Source organism: Eucyclogobius newberryi, unplaced genomic scaffold, assembly GCF_026437365.1.
Source record: "Eucyclogobius newberryi isolate DKJ021-1_F unplaced genomic scaffold, fEucNew1.0.hap1 SCAF_22, whole genome shotgun sequence".
In the NCBI taxonomy this organism is placed as follows: Eukaryota; Metazoa; Chordata; class Actinopteri; order Gobiiformes; family Gobiidae; genus Eucyclogobius; species Eucyclogobius newberryi.
Window position 1 is genome coordinate 24,164,685 of NW_027315857.1, and position 17,176 is coordinate 24,181,860.

The 17,176-nt window shown below is 50.8% G+C and overlaps 1 protein-coding gene across 1 annotated transcript in view; it reads left to right on the plus strand.

Moving 5' to 3' along the window:
* The first annotated feature begins 3,946 nt into the window (after positions 1-3,946).
* The window catches only part of LOC140372121 (toll-like receptor 2), a 14,665-nt gene continuing 1,435 nt past the window's right edge, over positions 3,947-17,176 (plus strand). Inside the window, exons 1-4 of the mRNA XM_072459405.1 lie at positions 3,947-4,259; positions 6,703-6,859; positions 7,416-7,565; positions 10,386-10,592. Of these exons, the coding sequence (XP_072315506.1) occupies positions 3,947-4,259; positions 6,703-6,859; positions 7,416-7,565; positions 10,386-10,592 (827 nt within the window). The remainder of the gene's footprint in view (positions 4,260-6,702; positions 6,860-7,415; positions 7,566-10,385; positions 10,593-17,176) is intronic.

Here is a 17,176-nt window from a genome sequence, read left to right on the forward strand (position 1 = left end):
TGGAGGAGTTCGTAAAAGTATAAAGTGTCAGCATGTTCAAATTTATGGCGATTTCCCCATTGGAATAACATGGGAGGTTTCTGTCATTACCACGGCTACGCCGTAACAAATATGACATGGGTCTCATTGACTTTTTTGATTGGGATGCCCAAAAAAAAATTTGTGCCAAATTTGGTAAAATTTCGAAAAATTTAACATTTGACCTTCCATATACAATTTTATGTCACTCTTAAGGGGGCGCTGTCGCGCAAAATTAATTAATTTAACTTAAAATAGGTTTAGGGCAAAGGGTTTAACAACTGATTCAAATTTGATGCAATTCGGACTTTATCTGCGCAAACGGCAGTACATTTACAATTTGGGACATTTCCTAAATCGTAGCCAGGTGACAGGTCCGTAACAAGAGACCGTGACAGGGTCAATGTAATTTGAATAACTTTTGATGTCCCACTCCTCAGCACCATTTTCACCAAATTTCTGCTTTTTCTGGCCAACTTCCTGGGTGGAGTTGGTAAAAGTACGACGGCGTTGCTGTAATAATATTTTTTACTTCTCTTGTCACCATCTACCTCTGGGCCAAATTTCATGATTCTACGATCTGATTTTTTTCAATATATTTTTTGTACATTTGGGGGGCGCTGACGCGCCAATTTAAAAAAAAATTGAAAAAGGAGATAGCCAGAATGTAGAGAGGCACGATTTTTAGAGGTGTGCAAATTTTTGTGACTTTTCGTCAATGTTCACTGGGTGAAAAATAGGGGGGTTGGTCCCGAGAAGAAGAAGAAGAAAGAAAGAAAGATTAATATTCCGATGCGAAAACAATGTTTCCCATTTTTAAAATATCATAAACTATACATTTTCGGAAAGCGCGAGCGCTTTCATGGTGTGGGTCCCTGGTCACTGACGGGTACTTTCGTTAATTTTGAGTGGGCTCCGCCCACTTTGTGGTTTTGGCCCTCTAAACAGTAAAAATGTTCAATTTTTGCATTACATGTTTATATGTTTGTTTGTTTGTTTGTTTGTTTGTATTATTATTCTTTTTCTTTTTTGTGTTTAAAACATAAAATGCATACAGACCGAACAGGAAGTATTTATTGATTTATTTATGTAATATAAATACATCTATATTTACATACACACACATACACAAACACACACACACACACAAACATACACACACAAACATACACACAAACACACACACACACACACATACATAAATAGATAAACACATCAACACATACATAAAGATATACATGAATAAATAAATACAAACATAAATATACACATACATAAATATACACATACATAAATGAATAAAAGTGAAGGATCATTGTGTGATTTTAACAGAGAAACTGTATTAACCGCGCAAAATACGACAGATCCGAGATTTTTCTTTTTTTTCATTGACTTTTGTATGTTTGTTCTCTTAAATAAATAAGACGGAGACATTGCACAGAGACACGTGGGAGACAGTGGAGGCTAAAACTGGTACATTTTCCACATAAAACCAAAACAAGGACAATTCTTCTCACCATTGTGTTTGATTAAACGCAGATGAAAATAGAGCGGGAGCGTCCACACTGCAGCTGGAGCGTCCACACTGCAGCGGGAGCGTCCACACTGCAGCGGGAGCGTCCACACTGCAGCGGGAGCGTCCACGCAGCTGGAACGTCCACACCGCAGCGGGAGCGTCCACACTGCAGCGGGAGCGTCCACACTGCAGCGGGAGCGTCCACACTGCAGCGGGAGCGTCCACACTGCAGCGGGAGCGTCCACGCAGCTGGAACGTCCACACTGCAGCTGGAGCGTCCACACTGCAGCTGGAGCGTCCACACTGCAGCTGGAGCGTCCACACTGCAGCGGGAGCGTCCACACTGCAGCGGGAGCGTCCACACTGCAGCTGGAGCATCCACACTGCAGCTGGAGCGTCCACACTGCAGCTGGAGCGTCCACACTGCAGCAGCTGCAGCTGGAGCGTCCACACTGCAGCTGGAGCGTCCACACTGCAGCTGGAGCGTCCACACTGCAGCGGGAGCGTCCACACTGCAGCGGGAGCGTCCACACTGCCGCTGGAGCGTCCACACTGCAGCTGGAGCGTCCACACTGCAGCGGGAGCGTCCACACTGCAGCTGGAGCGTCCACACTGCAGCGGGAGCGTCCACACTGCAGCGGGAGCATCCACACTGCAGCTGGAGCGTCCACACTGCAGCTGGAGCGTCCACACTGCAGCGGGAGCGTCCACACTGCAGCTGGAGCGTCCACACTGCAGCTGGAGCATCCACACTGCAGCTGGAGCGTCCACACTGCAGCGGGAGCGTCCACACTGCAGCTGGAGCGTCCACACTGCAGCTGGAGTGTCCACACTGCAGCGGGAGCGTCCACACTGCAGCTGGAGCGTCCACACTGCAGCGGGAGCGTCCACACTGCAGCTGGAGCGTCCACACTGCAGCGGGAGCGTCCACACCGCAGCTGGAGCGTCCACACTGCAGCTGGAGCGTCCACACTGCAGCTTGATCGTCCAAACCGCAGCTGGAGCGTCCACACCGCAGCTGGAGCGTCCACACTGCAGCAGCTGCAGCTGGAGCGTCCACACTGCAGCTGGAGCGTCCACACTGCAGCGGGAGCGTCCACACTGCAGCGGGAGCGTCCACACTGCAGCTGGAGCGTCCACACTGCAGCGGGAGCGTCCACACTGCAGCGGGAGCGTCCACACTGCAGCTGGGACACTTCTGCATTTGATCATTTCCTGCAAACATGAATCATCTTCTCGTTTATCGACTGTTTCATTGTTTGATTCTCTCACTTTACGCTTGAAACTTTATTTATATTCGAGTTCAGTTCATGTTCATTTGTTTTTTTCCGTTCCCCTTTTTCACTTCCTCAAATCTCAGTATCTCCACAACGGACGCAGACGAGAAGAGCGTTATTATCCTCTTGACGCGGCGACGGCGACAACAAAGCCAAAGGTAAACGTTTTAGATTGTTTGTGCGTTTTCTGCAGATTTTTTCATTTTAAATTTGCGTTACTTTTTTTGATTTTGAGTTTAGTTTGAGTTTTCTGATATTTTTAAGGCTTTAGAATCTAAACTCGCACGTCTAGTTGGGCCTTTAAAGGAGCATTGTGTCACTTTTCTTGTCCCTGTCTCCATGGCGATGTGTGAAGTTTTCCACAGGACGGCGTTAAACTTGTCTACATGGGATTTATCGGAGACAAAAAAAAAAAAAAACAGGGCCCAAACCAGGACCAAATCTGAACCAAACAAAGATGAATTTACCAAAACCAAAAATAAAAATGGAGGACCAAATGCACCAATGAGAACCCTGCGCTGAAAGGGGGCGGGTCCATATAAGGTTGCACTTTCTATCCACGGCGACATGTGTGTTTTTATCACTGTTTTTTGATGATTGAAAGAGACCAAACCAAAGCAAACCGTGATCAAACCTAAAAACCTAAAAAAGGGCTAAAAAACTAGGACCAAACCAAGACCAAAAAAATAAAACACAAAATTGGGACCAAACTTTGACTAAATCAGAAGCAAACGAAGATTAATTTAGGACCAAACCAGGACTAAACCAAGACCAAAAAAAGGATTGAATTAAGACCAAACCAGGGCTACACTTGTTCTAAATCAGGGCCAAATCCAAGACCAAAAAGGGAATAAATCAAGACCAACTTAGGACTAGAACCAGGACCAAAAAACAAACAAAATCAGGACCAAACCAGGACTAAACCAGGAACCAAAAAATAAAACATGAAATTGGGACCAAACATTGACTAAATCAGAAGCAAACGAAGATTAATTCAGGACTAAAACAGGACTAAACCAAGACCAAAAAATTATTGAATCAAGACCAAATTGGGACTAAAACCAGGACCAAATAACAAACAAAATCAGGACCAAACCAGGACTAAAAACAGGACTAACTCTCTTCTCTCTCCAGAATGCCTGGAGCCTGTGTCCTTGGTCTTCTGCTGGTCCTGGCTCTGAGCTCGTCCCAGGTTCTGCCTCGGGACGGAGACAGAGGTCCATCGTCGTCGTCCTCGTCCTCATCCTCGTCCTCATCTTCGTCCTCATCTTCGTCGTCGTGCCGCTGTGACGAGGGGTTGAACTGCGTCTGCTCTCACGCCGGACTCAGCGCCGTCCCCTCGGTCCCGGACCAAACCCGGACTCTCGCGCTGGACTTCAACCAGATCGCTGAGATCCACGGACCGGACCTGGGACGACTGAGAGAGCTGCGGGTCCTGACGATGCACGGTATTGCCGTGGCAACCGCGATGCATTTTAGAGGAGTGAAAGAGAAAACTAGCAGCTTGAAAATATAATAAGTGTGGAGGTTTATGCCACGGAGATGTTCCGCAGTATGGCATTAAACTGATCTATCGCCATGGAGACGAGCAGGGAACAGGCCAAGGTTTAAGTCCGAGTCAAGTCCCAATTTCTCTGCTTTGAAGTCCTTTTACGTTTTCGTAGCAAACTACACAAAACGGCTCATATTTTTTAGAATTGTATGTGATTTTTGTGAATAGTTTTCTCTTAAAAACGTCCTGGTCACAAAAAAATAGAAGTTAAAAAGGCAATAAAAGGAACAGAAAACAGAAAGTTCATCCATCAGCTGTAAAGAGAAGTGTCAAGTCCAGTCCCGAGTTCATTTGACCAAGTCTCAAGTCATCGAAATAAGTCTCGAGTCCAAGTCCAAAGCTCGGTCTCAGCGTCTCATTTATAAAGCGTATAAAAGTGTTCTTTCCCAGCGCTATGTTCAAATTCAACAATAACCAGCGCTTTTTAGAGTCAAAAGTCTCACTTAAAGTCCCTCCAAAGTTTGGCTTTTGTCCATTTTTACGCTTTTGGGTCGAAACTCCACGTAACGTTTATTAAATGAGACCAGTCGCGGAAGAAGACAGGTTTGTAAGTATAAAAACACAATAAAACAGTATAAAAAACTTTGAGACGGCTTTTCCCAATTATTTTCATGTAATAAAGTCGAATTTGTTCAGATTTATCGTGAAAGAAGCTCTTGAGGTAAAAAAGAGACGGCTGTGTGCTTCAAACTCTGATACATCTGTCTTTTAATGCCATACTGTGGAACATTCCTGGCAAAGCAGCAGGAAAATACCGTATAAAAAAGACAGACTTTTCTATATTAATTCATTACAATTTGCTGGGAAAAAAAAGTCTACCAAGCTCCTGAAAATGTGAAAAAAAAAATTAAAACGGTGTAACTTATTGACTTATTTTCAGTCAAATCAAAGTCAGGTTCAAAATAATTACGCTATACATGTAACTAAGGATTTTAATCTGGATTTTTAAAACTTTATAACAAGTCCCTTAAACTCAAGTTTGGCAAAAGTCAAAAACAAAGTCAAAACCCAAGAAACGCTCAATCACAAAACTCCTACGTGTATTTAAGAGATCTGATGTTCCTCTGATTAGTAACGTATTTTCCGGAGTATAAGTCGCACCAGCCAAAAAATGCATAATAGAGAAGAAAAAAAACATATATAAGTCGCACTGGAGTATATTTTTGGGGGAAATGTAATCTATAAATGCAGTTTAAAATAATAACAGATGAGAGAACATGGTGAATAGGTGTACGTATGCTAACGCTAACACCTTCAGCTACATGACGTATGCTAACGCTAACACCTTCAGCTACATGACGTATGCTAACGCTAACACCTTCAGCTACATGACGTATGCTAACGCTAACACCTTCAGCTCCGTGACGTATGCAAACGCTAACACCTTCAGCTACATGACGTATGCTAACGCTAACACCTTCAGCTACATGACGTATGCTAACGCTAACACCTTCAGCTACATGACGTATGCTAACGCTAACACCTTCAGCTACATGACGTATGCTAACGCTAACACCTTCAGCTACATGACGTATGCTAACGCTAACACCTTCAGCTACATGACGTATGCTAACACTAACACCTTCAGCTACATGACGTATGCTAACGCTAACACCTTCAGCTACATGACGTATGCTAACGCTAACACCTTCAGCTACATGACGTATGCTAACGCTAACACCTTCAGCTACATGACGTATGCTAACGCTAACACCTTCAGCTACATGACGTATGCTAACGCTAACACCTTCAGCTACATGACGTATGCTAACGCTAACACCTTCAGCTACATGACGTATGCTAACGCTAACACCTTCAGCTACATGACGTATGCTAACACTAACACCTTCAGCTACATGACGTATGCTAACGCTAACACCTTCAGCTACATGAGGCACAGACAGAACTGTGGTAAGTGTCTGGTATGTTAACGTAACATATGAACAGTTATTCAGATAACTATAGCATAAAGAACATGCTAACAAGTTTAGCAAAGCATCAGTTTTACCCCAAATCACTCAATCCACTGAATTCTTCTTCCTCTGTGTCACTTCTAAACAACTCCACAAACTCCAGAGGAAGAGGAAGTGCAGATTCTTCTTCTGCGTCGCTTAGAGCCTAGAGCGCCCTCTTGTGGTTGTGTGAAAATAACGACTAATATCACATATAAGTCGCTCTGGAGTATAAGTCGCACCCAGGACAAACTATGTAAACTTATAGTCCGGAAAATACGGTAAATCCGATCTCAGAGTCCAGAACTGCAGAGTCTCAGCTTCACAGAGAGTCGTTTGTTCTCTACTTTTGAAACCCTGGCGTTCTGTCTTTCTTCTGCCCGAAAGCGAACCGACTGTCTCGGATCGACCCGAGGGCTTTCTCGTCCCTGTGGCGCCTGACGGAGCTGGACCTGTCGCAGAACCTCCTCGCCGCCCTCGACCGCCGCTGGTTCGACAGGCTGGGGGCGCTGGAGAGCCTCAAGCTGCACAGCAACCCGTACAAGTGAGAGGCGCCCGCCGGGTCCTTCTGCGGTTCAATCCGGGATCGAGGCGACACCGAAACGCCAACCGCAGTTTTAGCCCTGATTTAGTCTTGGGTTTGTCTCTGTTAAGCTTTATTTTGACAGAGTTTCACAAGTGTATCAGGACGTGAACAGATTAGCTTCAACACAACTGAAAGCGTCACAAAGTAAATCGCAATGTGGAAATAATATCGATTTTGCAGAACTTCAAATGCCAGATCAGATATCGTACTGATTTCCAAAACCAGAAAGCTTCAACAGTAAAATCCTTTAATCCAGGTTTAGTCCAGGTTTAGTCCTGATTTAGACCTGGTTTAGTCCAGGTTTAGTCCTGATTTAGACCTGGTTTAGTCCAGGTTTAGTCCTGATTTAGACCTGGTTTAGACCTGGTTTAGACCTGGTTTAGACCTGGTTTAGTCCAGGTTTAGTCCTGGTTTAGTCCAGGTTTAGTCCTGGTTTAGTCCAGGTTTAGTCCTGGTTTAGTCCTGGTTTAGTCCTGGTTTAGTCCTGGTTTAACAGTAGTTCTGTTTCTCTCAGATGCCTGGGCCCTCGTCCTCTCTTCCAGACCTTGTTCCGACTGCGGATCCTGAGTTTGGGAGGAGACTCTTTGGAGGAGATCCGAGTCTCCGACCTGAAGGGCCTGGGGCCCCTGGAGCGGCTCCGCGTGGACGCCAACAACCTCAAAAGGTGCGGAAAAAACAGTCGACAAAACCCGACTTTCATGTGATGTGCAATGTTTTAATTTGAAGAAAAAAAAGTTAAAATATGTCACCAAATCTGAATTGTTTTTGCTTTATTTTGACTCTTCTTGTCCGACTTTGGACTGAACTTTGACTTGTTGTTTTGCCGCCATCGTCCCGCAACTCCCGCCGTGGACACAGTGGATGGACTCAAACCGCTCCGACCATTAAGGACTGGACTCATATCATAACAGACAATGGAAAAAATAACCTCATCTTGAAAATAGACAAATAAAAAAAAAACAACGGGACAAAAATTGGACAATTATTCAGTTCATTCATAACGTTATGATCTACTTAGGCCCGAGCGCCACAAGCTGGCGAGAGGCCTGTACGTCCCATAAGGCCGTGCGAACCCTCACGACCGCTCCTCCTCACGCCCCGTGCAGACGGATTAGTCGTAGGAAAATGGAACATTACCGTTGTAAACGGGCGAAGCCCGTGCAAAAGTGCGCACTAAACGAGGGCTTTTATATGAGGATGACGAACGCTTCGCCCACGAATACGCACTAAGTAGCTCACGAATGCGTTAAACATGTAATGCAAACATTTAACATTATTACTGTTTAGAGGGCCAAAAACACAAGGTTTTGCCGACTCAAAATTAACGAAGTATCCGTCAGTGACCAGGGACCTACACCGTGAGGTAGGAAAGCGCGAAAAATGGGAAACATTGTTTTTGCATCGGAATATTCTTCTTCTTTCTTCTTCTTTCTTCTTCTGTTCACCCAGTGAACATTGACGAAAAGTCACAAAAATGTTCACACCTCTAAAAATCGTGCCTCTCTACATTCTGGCTATTTCCCTTTTCTAAAACAAAAAAAAATGGCGCGTCAGCGCCCCCAAATGTACCAAAAATGCATTGAGAGATGGGAAATGACCCCAAAAAAATCTGATCATAGAATCATGAAATTTGGCGCAGAGGTAGATGGTGACAAGAGAAGTAAAACATATAATTGCCACAACACCGTCCGCCCAACCAAATGTCGGCCATATTGCTTCAAAAATGGCTAAACATGACTCGGGAGTTTTTCCAAACGTCGTACTTTTATGAACTCCTCCCAGGGCGTTGGCCCTAAAAAGCTGAAATTTGGTGAAAATGCTACTGAGGAGTGGGACATCAAAAGTTATCCAAATTACATTGATACCTGTCACGGTCTCTGTGCGGCGAAGCCGCAAACTGTAGCTAGAATTTCAGAAATCTCCCAAATTTAACATTTCTGCCGTTTGCCCAGATAAAGTCCAAATTGCGTCAAATTAGAATCAGTTGTTAAACTCTTTGCCCTAAACCTACTTGAAGTGAAATAAATTAATTTGGTGTGACAGCGCCCCCTACAGAGTAAAATAACATTTTATATGGAGAGTAAAATGTTTAATTTTGCAACATTTTACGAAATTTGACACAAAATTCTATTTTGGAATCCCGATCAAAAAAGTCAATGAGACCCATGTCATATTTGTTATGGCGTTGCCATAGCGATGACAGAAACCTCCCATGTTATTCCAATGGGGAAATCGCCAGAACATGTATACACTTTAGACTTTCACAAACTCCTCCAAGAGCATTAGCCCTGTTATTAGCCCTGTTATTAGCCCTGTTATTAGCCCTGTTATTAGCCCTGTTATTAGCCCTGTTATTAGCCCTGTTATTAGCCCTGTTATTAGCCCTGTTATTAGCCCTGTTATTAGCCCTGTTAGCCTGACATGTGGTGACACTCGTCTCCAGGACCATCAAAAGTTATAAAAATGCTCATTCTAAGAACCACAGACTTTGTGTTTATGTGTAAAGTAAAGAAGACGTGACAGCGTCACGGATTCAGCAGTTGGTGCAATAAAAGGTCAATTGGGGCGTGATAAAAGGAGAATGACCCCCTCCTCCTCCTCCTTCTCCTCCTCCTCCTCCTCCTCCTCCCCCTCCTCCTCCTCCTCCTCCTCCTCCTCCTCCTCCTCCTGCGGCGGCGGCGGCGAGGGCCGATCATTGCCGCTTGCGGCTATATTTCTATATTTCTGTTATATGTTTTCCTTCTTTTATTAATGCCATTTTCTATTTTGATTCCTTTACTTGACTTATATTCTCCCTAGTCCTGCTCTTTCTTTGAGGCTTCTGAAATAATTATTATTAAAATATTTTAATTTAATGGGGGTGCACGGTGGCAAAGGCGGTTAGCGCTCTTGCCTCCCAAGAAGGAGATCATGGGTTCGATTCCCGGACCAGACCAACATCACATGATCTCTCTGGGTGGAGTCTGCATGTTCTCCCCGTGTTACCGTGGGTTCTCTCCGGGTTCTCTGGCTCCTCCCACCGTCCACGTGTCAGGTAAACATTGGTGACTCTAAATTGGCCCTAGTGAATGACTGTGAGAGTGTCTGTAATGTCTATGTCTCTGTGTTGGCCACTGTCCAGGGTGTACCCCGCCTAAGGCCCGAAGTCACTGGGATAGGCTCCAGTCACCCGCGACCCCGAAAGGGAACAAGCGGTAGAAAATTTAATTTAATGAAAAAATACTATTTATTTTCATTTTTTTTAATTCATATATATTTTTTTAATAATTGTAGTTTAGTTTAGTTTTTGTTATATGTTCAACAAACAACAAATTTGACTTGGGCTTGAAAAAAATTATGGCAACTTGAACATTAAAATTCAAACCACTGACCCTCCAGTTACAGGGCGACTTCTCTTTAGCTTGATTTGAATTCCGTCCTGGTCGGTGCTTGGTTACCGTTGCTATGCACTCTCTAAACTCTGGGTTTGGTGGGGCCGTTGCAGGTACGACCCCGGGGCCCTGGCTCAGATCTGGCCCCTGGATCACGTGACCCTCGGCCTTCGCTCCTCGTTCATCCAGGACCAGACTCTGGCCTCGGTCGTCGTCGGCGACGTCTCACGTCCAGAAACTCGCCTCAGTTTGGAAAACGTTTATCTGAACGACAACCGCTCCGCCCTGCCCTTCAAAGAGCCGGCCCAGAGGAGAGTCAGGTCTGCTCCTGTCTGCTCCTCTCTCCTCTCCCCTCCTCTCACCTCCTCTCTGCTCCTCTCTCCTCCTCTCTCCTCCTCTCTCCTCCACTCTGCTCCTCTCTCCTCTCCCCTCCTCTCACCTCCTCTCTGCTCCTCTCTCCTCCTCTCACCTCCTCTCTCCTCTCCCCTCCTCTCACCTCCTCTCTCCTCCTCTCCCCTCCTCTCTGCTCCTCTCTCCTCCTCTCTCCTCCTCTCTCCTCCACTCTGCTCCTCTCCTCCTCTCTCCTCTTCTCTCCTCCTCTCACCTCCTCTCCTCCTCTCACCTCCTCTCTCCTCTTCTCACCTCCTCCTCTCACCTCCTCTCCTCCTCTCACCTCCTCTCTCCTCCTCTCCCCTCCTCTCTGCTCCTCTCTCCTCCTCTCTCCTCCTCTCTCCTGCTCTCACCTCCTCTCACCTCCTCTCTCCTCCTCTCACCTCTTCTAACCTCCTCTCTGCTCCTCTCTCCTCCTCTCTCCTCTCTCCTCTTCTCTCCTCCTCTCTGCTCCTCTCTCCTCCTCTCTCCTCCTCTCTCTCCTCTCCTCCTCTCTCTTCCTCTCTCCTCCTCTCACCTCCTCTCTCTCCTCTCCTCCTCTCTCCTCTCACCTCCTCTCTCCTCCTCTCCTCCTCTCTCCTCCTCTCTCCTGCTCTCACCTCCTCTCACCTCCTCTCTCCTCCTCTCACCTCCTCCCTGCTCCTCTCTCCTCCTCTCTCCTCTCTCCTCTTCTCTCCTCTTCTCTCCTCCTCTCTGCTCCTCTCTCCTCCTCTCTCCTCCTCTCTCCTCCTCTCACCTCCTCCTCTCACCTCCTCTCCTCTCTCACCTCCTCTCTCCTCCTCTCACCTCCTCCTCTCCCCTCCTCTCTGCTCCTCTCTCCTCCTCTCTCCTCCTCTCCTCTTCTCTCCTCCTCTCTGCTCCTCTCGCCTCCTCTCCTCCTCTCACCTCCTCTCTCCTCCTCTCACCTCCTCTCTCCTCCTCTCCCCTCCTCTCGCCTCCTCTCTCCTCCTCTCTCCTCCCCTCTCCTCCTCTCTCCTCTCACCTCTCACCTCCTCTCCCCTCCTCTCTCCTCCTCTCTCCTCCTCTCCTCCTCTCTCCTCTTCTCTCCTCCTCTCTGCTCCTCTCTCCTCTTCTCTCCTCCTCTCTGCTCCTCTCGCCTCCTCTCCTCCTCTCACCTCCTCTCTCCTCCTCTCCCCTCCTCTCTCCTCCTCTCTCCTCCCTCTCCTCATCTCTCCTCTCCCCTCCTCTCTCCTCCTCTCACCTCCTCTCTCGTCCTCTCACCTCCTCTCTACTCCTCTCCTCCTCTCCTCCTCTCTCCTCTTCTCTGCTCCTCTCTCCTCCTCTCCCCTCCTCTCTCCTCTTCTCTCCTCCTCTCTCCTCCTCTCTCCTCCTCTCACCTCCTCTCTCCTCTTCTCCCCTCCTCTCCTCCTCTCTGCTCCTCTCCTCCTCTCTCCTCTTCTCTCCTCCTCTCTCCTCCTCTCACCTCCTCTCTCCTCCCCTCTCCTCCTCTCTCCTCTCACCTCTCACCTCCTCTCCCCTCCTCTCTCCTCCTCTCTCCTCCTCTCCTCCTCTCTCCTCTTCTCTCCTCTTCTCTCCTCCTCTCTGCTCCTCTCTCCTCCTCTCTCCTCCTCTCTCCTCCTCTCACCTCCTCCTCTCACCTCCTCTCCTCCTCTCACCTCCTCTCTCCTCCTCTCACCTCCTCCTCTCCCCTCCTCTCTGCTCCTCTCTCCTCCTCTCTCCTGCTCTCACCTCCTCTCACCTCCTCTCTCCTCCTCTCACCTCCTCTCTCCTCCTCTCACCTCCTCTCCTCCTCTCTCCTCCTCTCTCCTCCTCTCACTTCCTCTCTCCTCCTCTCCTCCCCTCCTCTCTCCTCCCCTCCCCTCCTCTCTCCTCTCACCTCCTCTCCCCTCCTCTCTCCTCCTCTCACCTCCTCTCACCTCCTCTCTCCTCCTCTCCTCCTCTCTCCTCCTCTCCTCTTCTCTCCTCCTCTCTGCTCCTCTCGCCTCCTCTCCTCCTCTCACCTCCTCTCTCCTCCTCTCACCTCCTCTCTCCTCCTCTCCCCTCCTCTCGCCTCCTCTCTCCTCCTCTCTCCTCCCCTCTCCTCCTCTCTCCTCTCACCTCTCCCCTCCTCTCTCCTCCTCTCCCCTCCTCTCTCCTCTTCTCTCCTCCTCTCTGCTCCTCTCTCCTCTTCTCTCCTCCTCTCTGCTCCTCTCGCCTCCTCTCCTCCTCTCTCCTCCTCTCACCTCCTCTCTCCTCCTCTCCCCTCCTCTCTCCTCCTCTCTCCTCCCCTCTCCTCCTATCTCCTCTCCCCTCCTCTCTCCTCCTCTCACCTCCTCTCTCCTCCTCTCACCTCCTCTCTACTCCTCTCCTCCTCTCCTCCTCTCTCCTCTTCTCTGCTCCTCTCACCTCCTCTCTCCTCCTCTCACCTCCTCTCCTCCTCTCTCCTCCTCTCTCCTCCTCTCACTTCCTCTCTCCTCCTCTCCTCCCCTCCTCTCTCCTCCCTCCCCTCCTCTCTCCTCTCACCTCCTCTCCCCTCCTCTCTCCTCCTCTCTCCTCCTCTCACCTCCTCTCACCTCCTCTCTCCTCCTCTCCTCCTCTCTCCTCCTCTCCTCTTCTCTCCTCCTCTCTGCTCCTCTCGCCTCCTCTCCTCCTCTCACCTCCTCTCTCCTCTCTCCTCCTCTCTCCTCTCCCTCCTCTCGCCTCCTCTCTCCTCCTCTCTCCTCCCTCTCCTCCTCTCTCCTCTCACCTCTCCCCTCCTCTCTCCTCCTCTCCTCCTCTCCTCCTCTCTCCTCTTCTCTCCTCCTCTCTGCTCCTCTCTCCTCTTCTCTCCTCCTCTCTGCTCCTCTCGCCTCCTCTCCTCCTCTCTCCTCCTCTCACCTCCTCTCTCCTCCTCTCCCCTCCTCTCTCCTCCTCTCTCCTCCCTCTCCTCCTCTCTCCTCTCCCCTCCTCTCTCCTCCTCTCACCTCCTCTCTCCTCCTCTCACCTCCTCTCTACTCCTCTCCTCCTCTCCTCCTCTCTCCTCTTCTCTGCTCCTCTCTCCTCCTCTCCCCTCCTCTCTCCTCTTCTCTCCTCCTCTCTCCTCCTCTCTCCTCCTCTCACCTCCTCTCCTCCTCTCTCCTCTTCTCCCTCCTCTCTCCTCCTCTCTCCTCCTCTTCTCCTCTCCTCCTCTCTCCTCTTCTCTCCTCTCTCCTCCTCACCTCCTCCTCCTCTCTCCTCCTCTCCCTCCCTCTCTGCTCTCCTCCTCCTCTCACCTCCTCTCTCCTCCTCTCACCTCCTCCTCTCACCTCCTCTCTCCTCCTCTCTGCTCCTCTCTCCTCCTCCCCTCCTCTCTCCTGCTCTCACCTCCTCTCACCTCCTCTCTCCTCCTCTCACCTCTTCTCACCTCCTCTCTCTCCTCTCTCCTCCTCTCTGCTCCTCTCTCCACCTCTCTCTTCCTCTCTCCTCCTCTCACCTCCTCTCTCTCCTCTCCTCCTCTCTCCTCCTCTCTCCTCTCACCTCCTCTCTCCTCCTCTCCTCCTCTCTCCTCCTCTCTCCTGCTCTCACCTCCTCTCACCTCCTCTCTCCTCCTCTCACCTCCTCTCTCCTCCTCTCACCTCCTCTCTGTTCCTCTCTCCTCCTCTCTCTCCTCTCCTCCTCTCTCTTCCTCCTCTCCTCTCACCTCCTCTCTCTCCTCTCCTCCTCTCTCCTCCTCTCTCCTCTTCTCTCCTCCTCTCTGCTCCCTCTCCTCCTCTCACCTCCTCCTCTCACCTCCTCTCCCCTCCACACCTCCTCCTCTCCCCTCCTCTCTGCTCCTCTCACCTCCTCTCCTCCTCTCTCCTCCTCTCTCCTGCTCTCACCCCTCTCACCTCCTCTCACCTCCTCTCCTCCTCTCTCCTCCTCTCTCCTCCTCTCCCCTCCCCTCCTCTCCCTCCCCTCTCCTCCTCTCTCCTCTCCCCTCCTCTCTCCTCCTCTCTCCTCCTCTCCCCTCCTCTCCCTCCTCTCTCCTCCTCTCTCCTCCTCTCCCCTCGTCTCTCCTCCTCCTCGTCTCTCCTCCTCTCACCCCCTCTCTCCTCCTCTCACCTCCTCACACCTCCTCTCTCCTCCTCTCTCCTCCTCTCCTCCTCTCCTCCTCTCTCCTCCTCTCACCTCCTCTCTCCTCCTCTCACCTCCTTTCTCCTCTCTCCTCCTCTCTTCCTCCTCTCTCCTCCTCCCCTCCTCACACCTCCTCTCTCCTCCTCTCCTCCTCTCTCTTCCTCTCTCCTCCTCTCTCCTCCTCTCACCTCCTCTCTCCTCCTCTCACCTCCTCTCTCCTCTCCTCCTCTCCCCTCCTCTCTCCTCTTCTCTCCTCTCTCCTCCTCTCTCCTCCTCCCCTCCTCTCCCCTCCTCTCTCCTCTCTCTCCTCTCTCCTCCTCCCCTCCTCTCCCCTCCTCTCTCCTCTTCTCTCCTCTCACCTCCTCTCTCCTCCTCTCACCTCCTCTCCTCCTCTCTCCTCCTCTCTCTCCTCTCACCTCCTTTCTCCTCTCTCCTCCTCTCCCCTCCTCTCCTCCTCCTCTCTCCTCCTCCCTCCTCACACCTCCTCTCTCCTCCTCTCTCCTCCTCTCTCCTCCTCTCTCCTCCTCTCTCCTCCTCTCTCCTCCTCTCACCTCCTCTCTCCTCCTCTCCCTCCTCTCCCCTCCTCTCTCCTCTTCTCTCCTCTCTCCTCCTCTCTCCTCCTCCCCTCCTCTCCCCTCCTCTCTCCTCTTCTCTCCTCTCTCCTCCTCCCCTCCTCTCCCTCCTCTCTCCTCTTCTCTCCTCTCACCTCCTCTCTCCTCCTCTCACCTCCTCTCCTCCTCTCTCCTCCTCTCTCCTCCTCTCACTTCCTCTCTCCTCCTCTCCTCCCCTCCTCTCTCCTCCCCTCCCCTCCTCTCTCTTCTCACCTCCTCTCCCCTCCTCTCTCCTCCTCTCTCCTCCTCTCACCTCCTCTCACCTCCTCTCTCCTCCTCTCCTCCTCTCTCCTCCTCTCCTCTTCTCTCCTCCTCTCGGCTCCTCTCGCCTCCTCTCACCTCCTCTCTCCTCCTCTCCCTCATCTTGCCTCCTCTCTCCTCCTCTCTCCTCCCCTCTCCTCCTCTCTCCTCTCACCTCTCACCTCCTCTCCCCTCCTCTCTCCTCCTCTCCTCCTCTCTCCTCTTCTCTCCTCCTCTCTGCTCCTCTCTCCTCTTCTCTCCTCCTCTCTGCTCCTCTCGCCTCCTCTCACCTCCTCTCTCCTCCTCTCACCTCCTCTCTCCTCCTCTCCCCTCCTCTCTCCTCCTCTCTCCTCCCCTCTCCTCCTCTCCCCTCTCCCCTCCTCTCTCCTCCTCTCACCTCCTCTCTCCTCCTCTCACCTCCTCTCTCCTCCTCTCCCCTCCTCTCTCCTCCTCTCTCCTCCCTCCTCCTCCTCTCTCCTCTCCCCTCCTCTCTCCTCCTCTCCCCTCCTCTCTCCTCTCCTCTTCTCTCCTCCTCTCCTCCTCTCTCCTCTCTCACCTCCTCTCCTCCTCTCTCCTCTTCTCCCCTCCTCTCTCCTCCTCTCTCCTCCTCTCTGCTCCTCTCCTCCTCTCTCCTCTTCTCTCCTCCTCTCTCCTCCTCTCACCTCCTCTCTCCTCTCTCCTCCTCTCCCCTCCTCTCTGCTCTTCTCCTCCTCTCACCTCCTCTCTCCTCCTCTCACCTCCTCCTCTCACCTCCTCTCTCCTCCTCTCTGCTCCTCTCTCCTCCTCTCCTCCTCTCTCCTGCTCTCACCTCCTCTCACCTCCTCTCACCTCCTCTCTCCTCCTCTCACCTCTTCTCACCTCCTCTCTGCTCCTCTCTCCTCCTCTCTCCTCCTCTCTGCTCCTCTCTCCACCTCTCTCTTCCTCTCTCCTCCTCTCACCTCCTCTCTCTCCTCTCCTCCTCTCTCCTCTCTCTCCTCTCACCTCCTCTCTCCTCCTCTCCTCCTCTCTCCTCCTCTCTCCTGCTCTCACCTCCTCTCACCTCCTCTCTCCTCCTCTCACCTCCTCTCTCCTCCTCTCACCTCCTCTCTGTTCCTCTCTCCTCCTCTCTCTCCTCTCCTCCTCTCTCTTCCTCTCTCCTCCTCTCACCTCCTCTCTCTCCTCTCCTCCTCTCTCCTCCTCTCTCCTCTTCTCTCCTCCTCTCTGCTCCTCTCTCCTCCTCTCTCCTCCTCTCACCTCCTCCTCTCACCTCCTCTCACCTCCTCTCTCCTCCCCTCTCCTCCTCTCTCCTCTCACCTCTCACCTCCTCTCCCCTCCTCTCTCCTCCTCTCTCCTCCTCTCCTCCTCTCTCCTCTTCTCTCCTCCTCTCTGCTCCTCTCTCCTCTTCTCTCCTCCTCTCTGCTCCTCTCGCCTCCTCTCCTCCTCTCACCTCCTCTCTCCTCCTCTCCCCTCCTCTCTCCTCCTCTCTCCTCCCCTCTCCTCCTCTCTCCTCTCCCTCCTCTCTCCTCCTCTCACCTCCTCTCTCGTCCTCTCACCTCCTCTCTACTCCTCTCCTCCTCTCCTCCTCTCTCCTCTTCTCTGCTCCTCTCTCCTCCTCTCCCCTCCTCTCTCCTCTTCTCTCCTCCTCTCTCCTCCTCTCTCCTCCTCTCACCTCC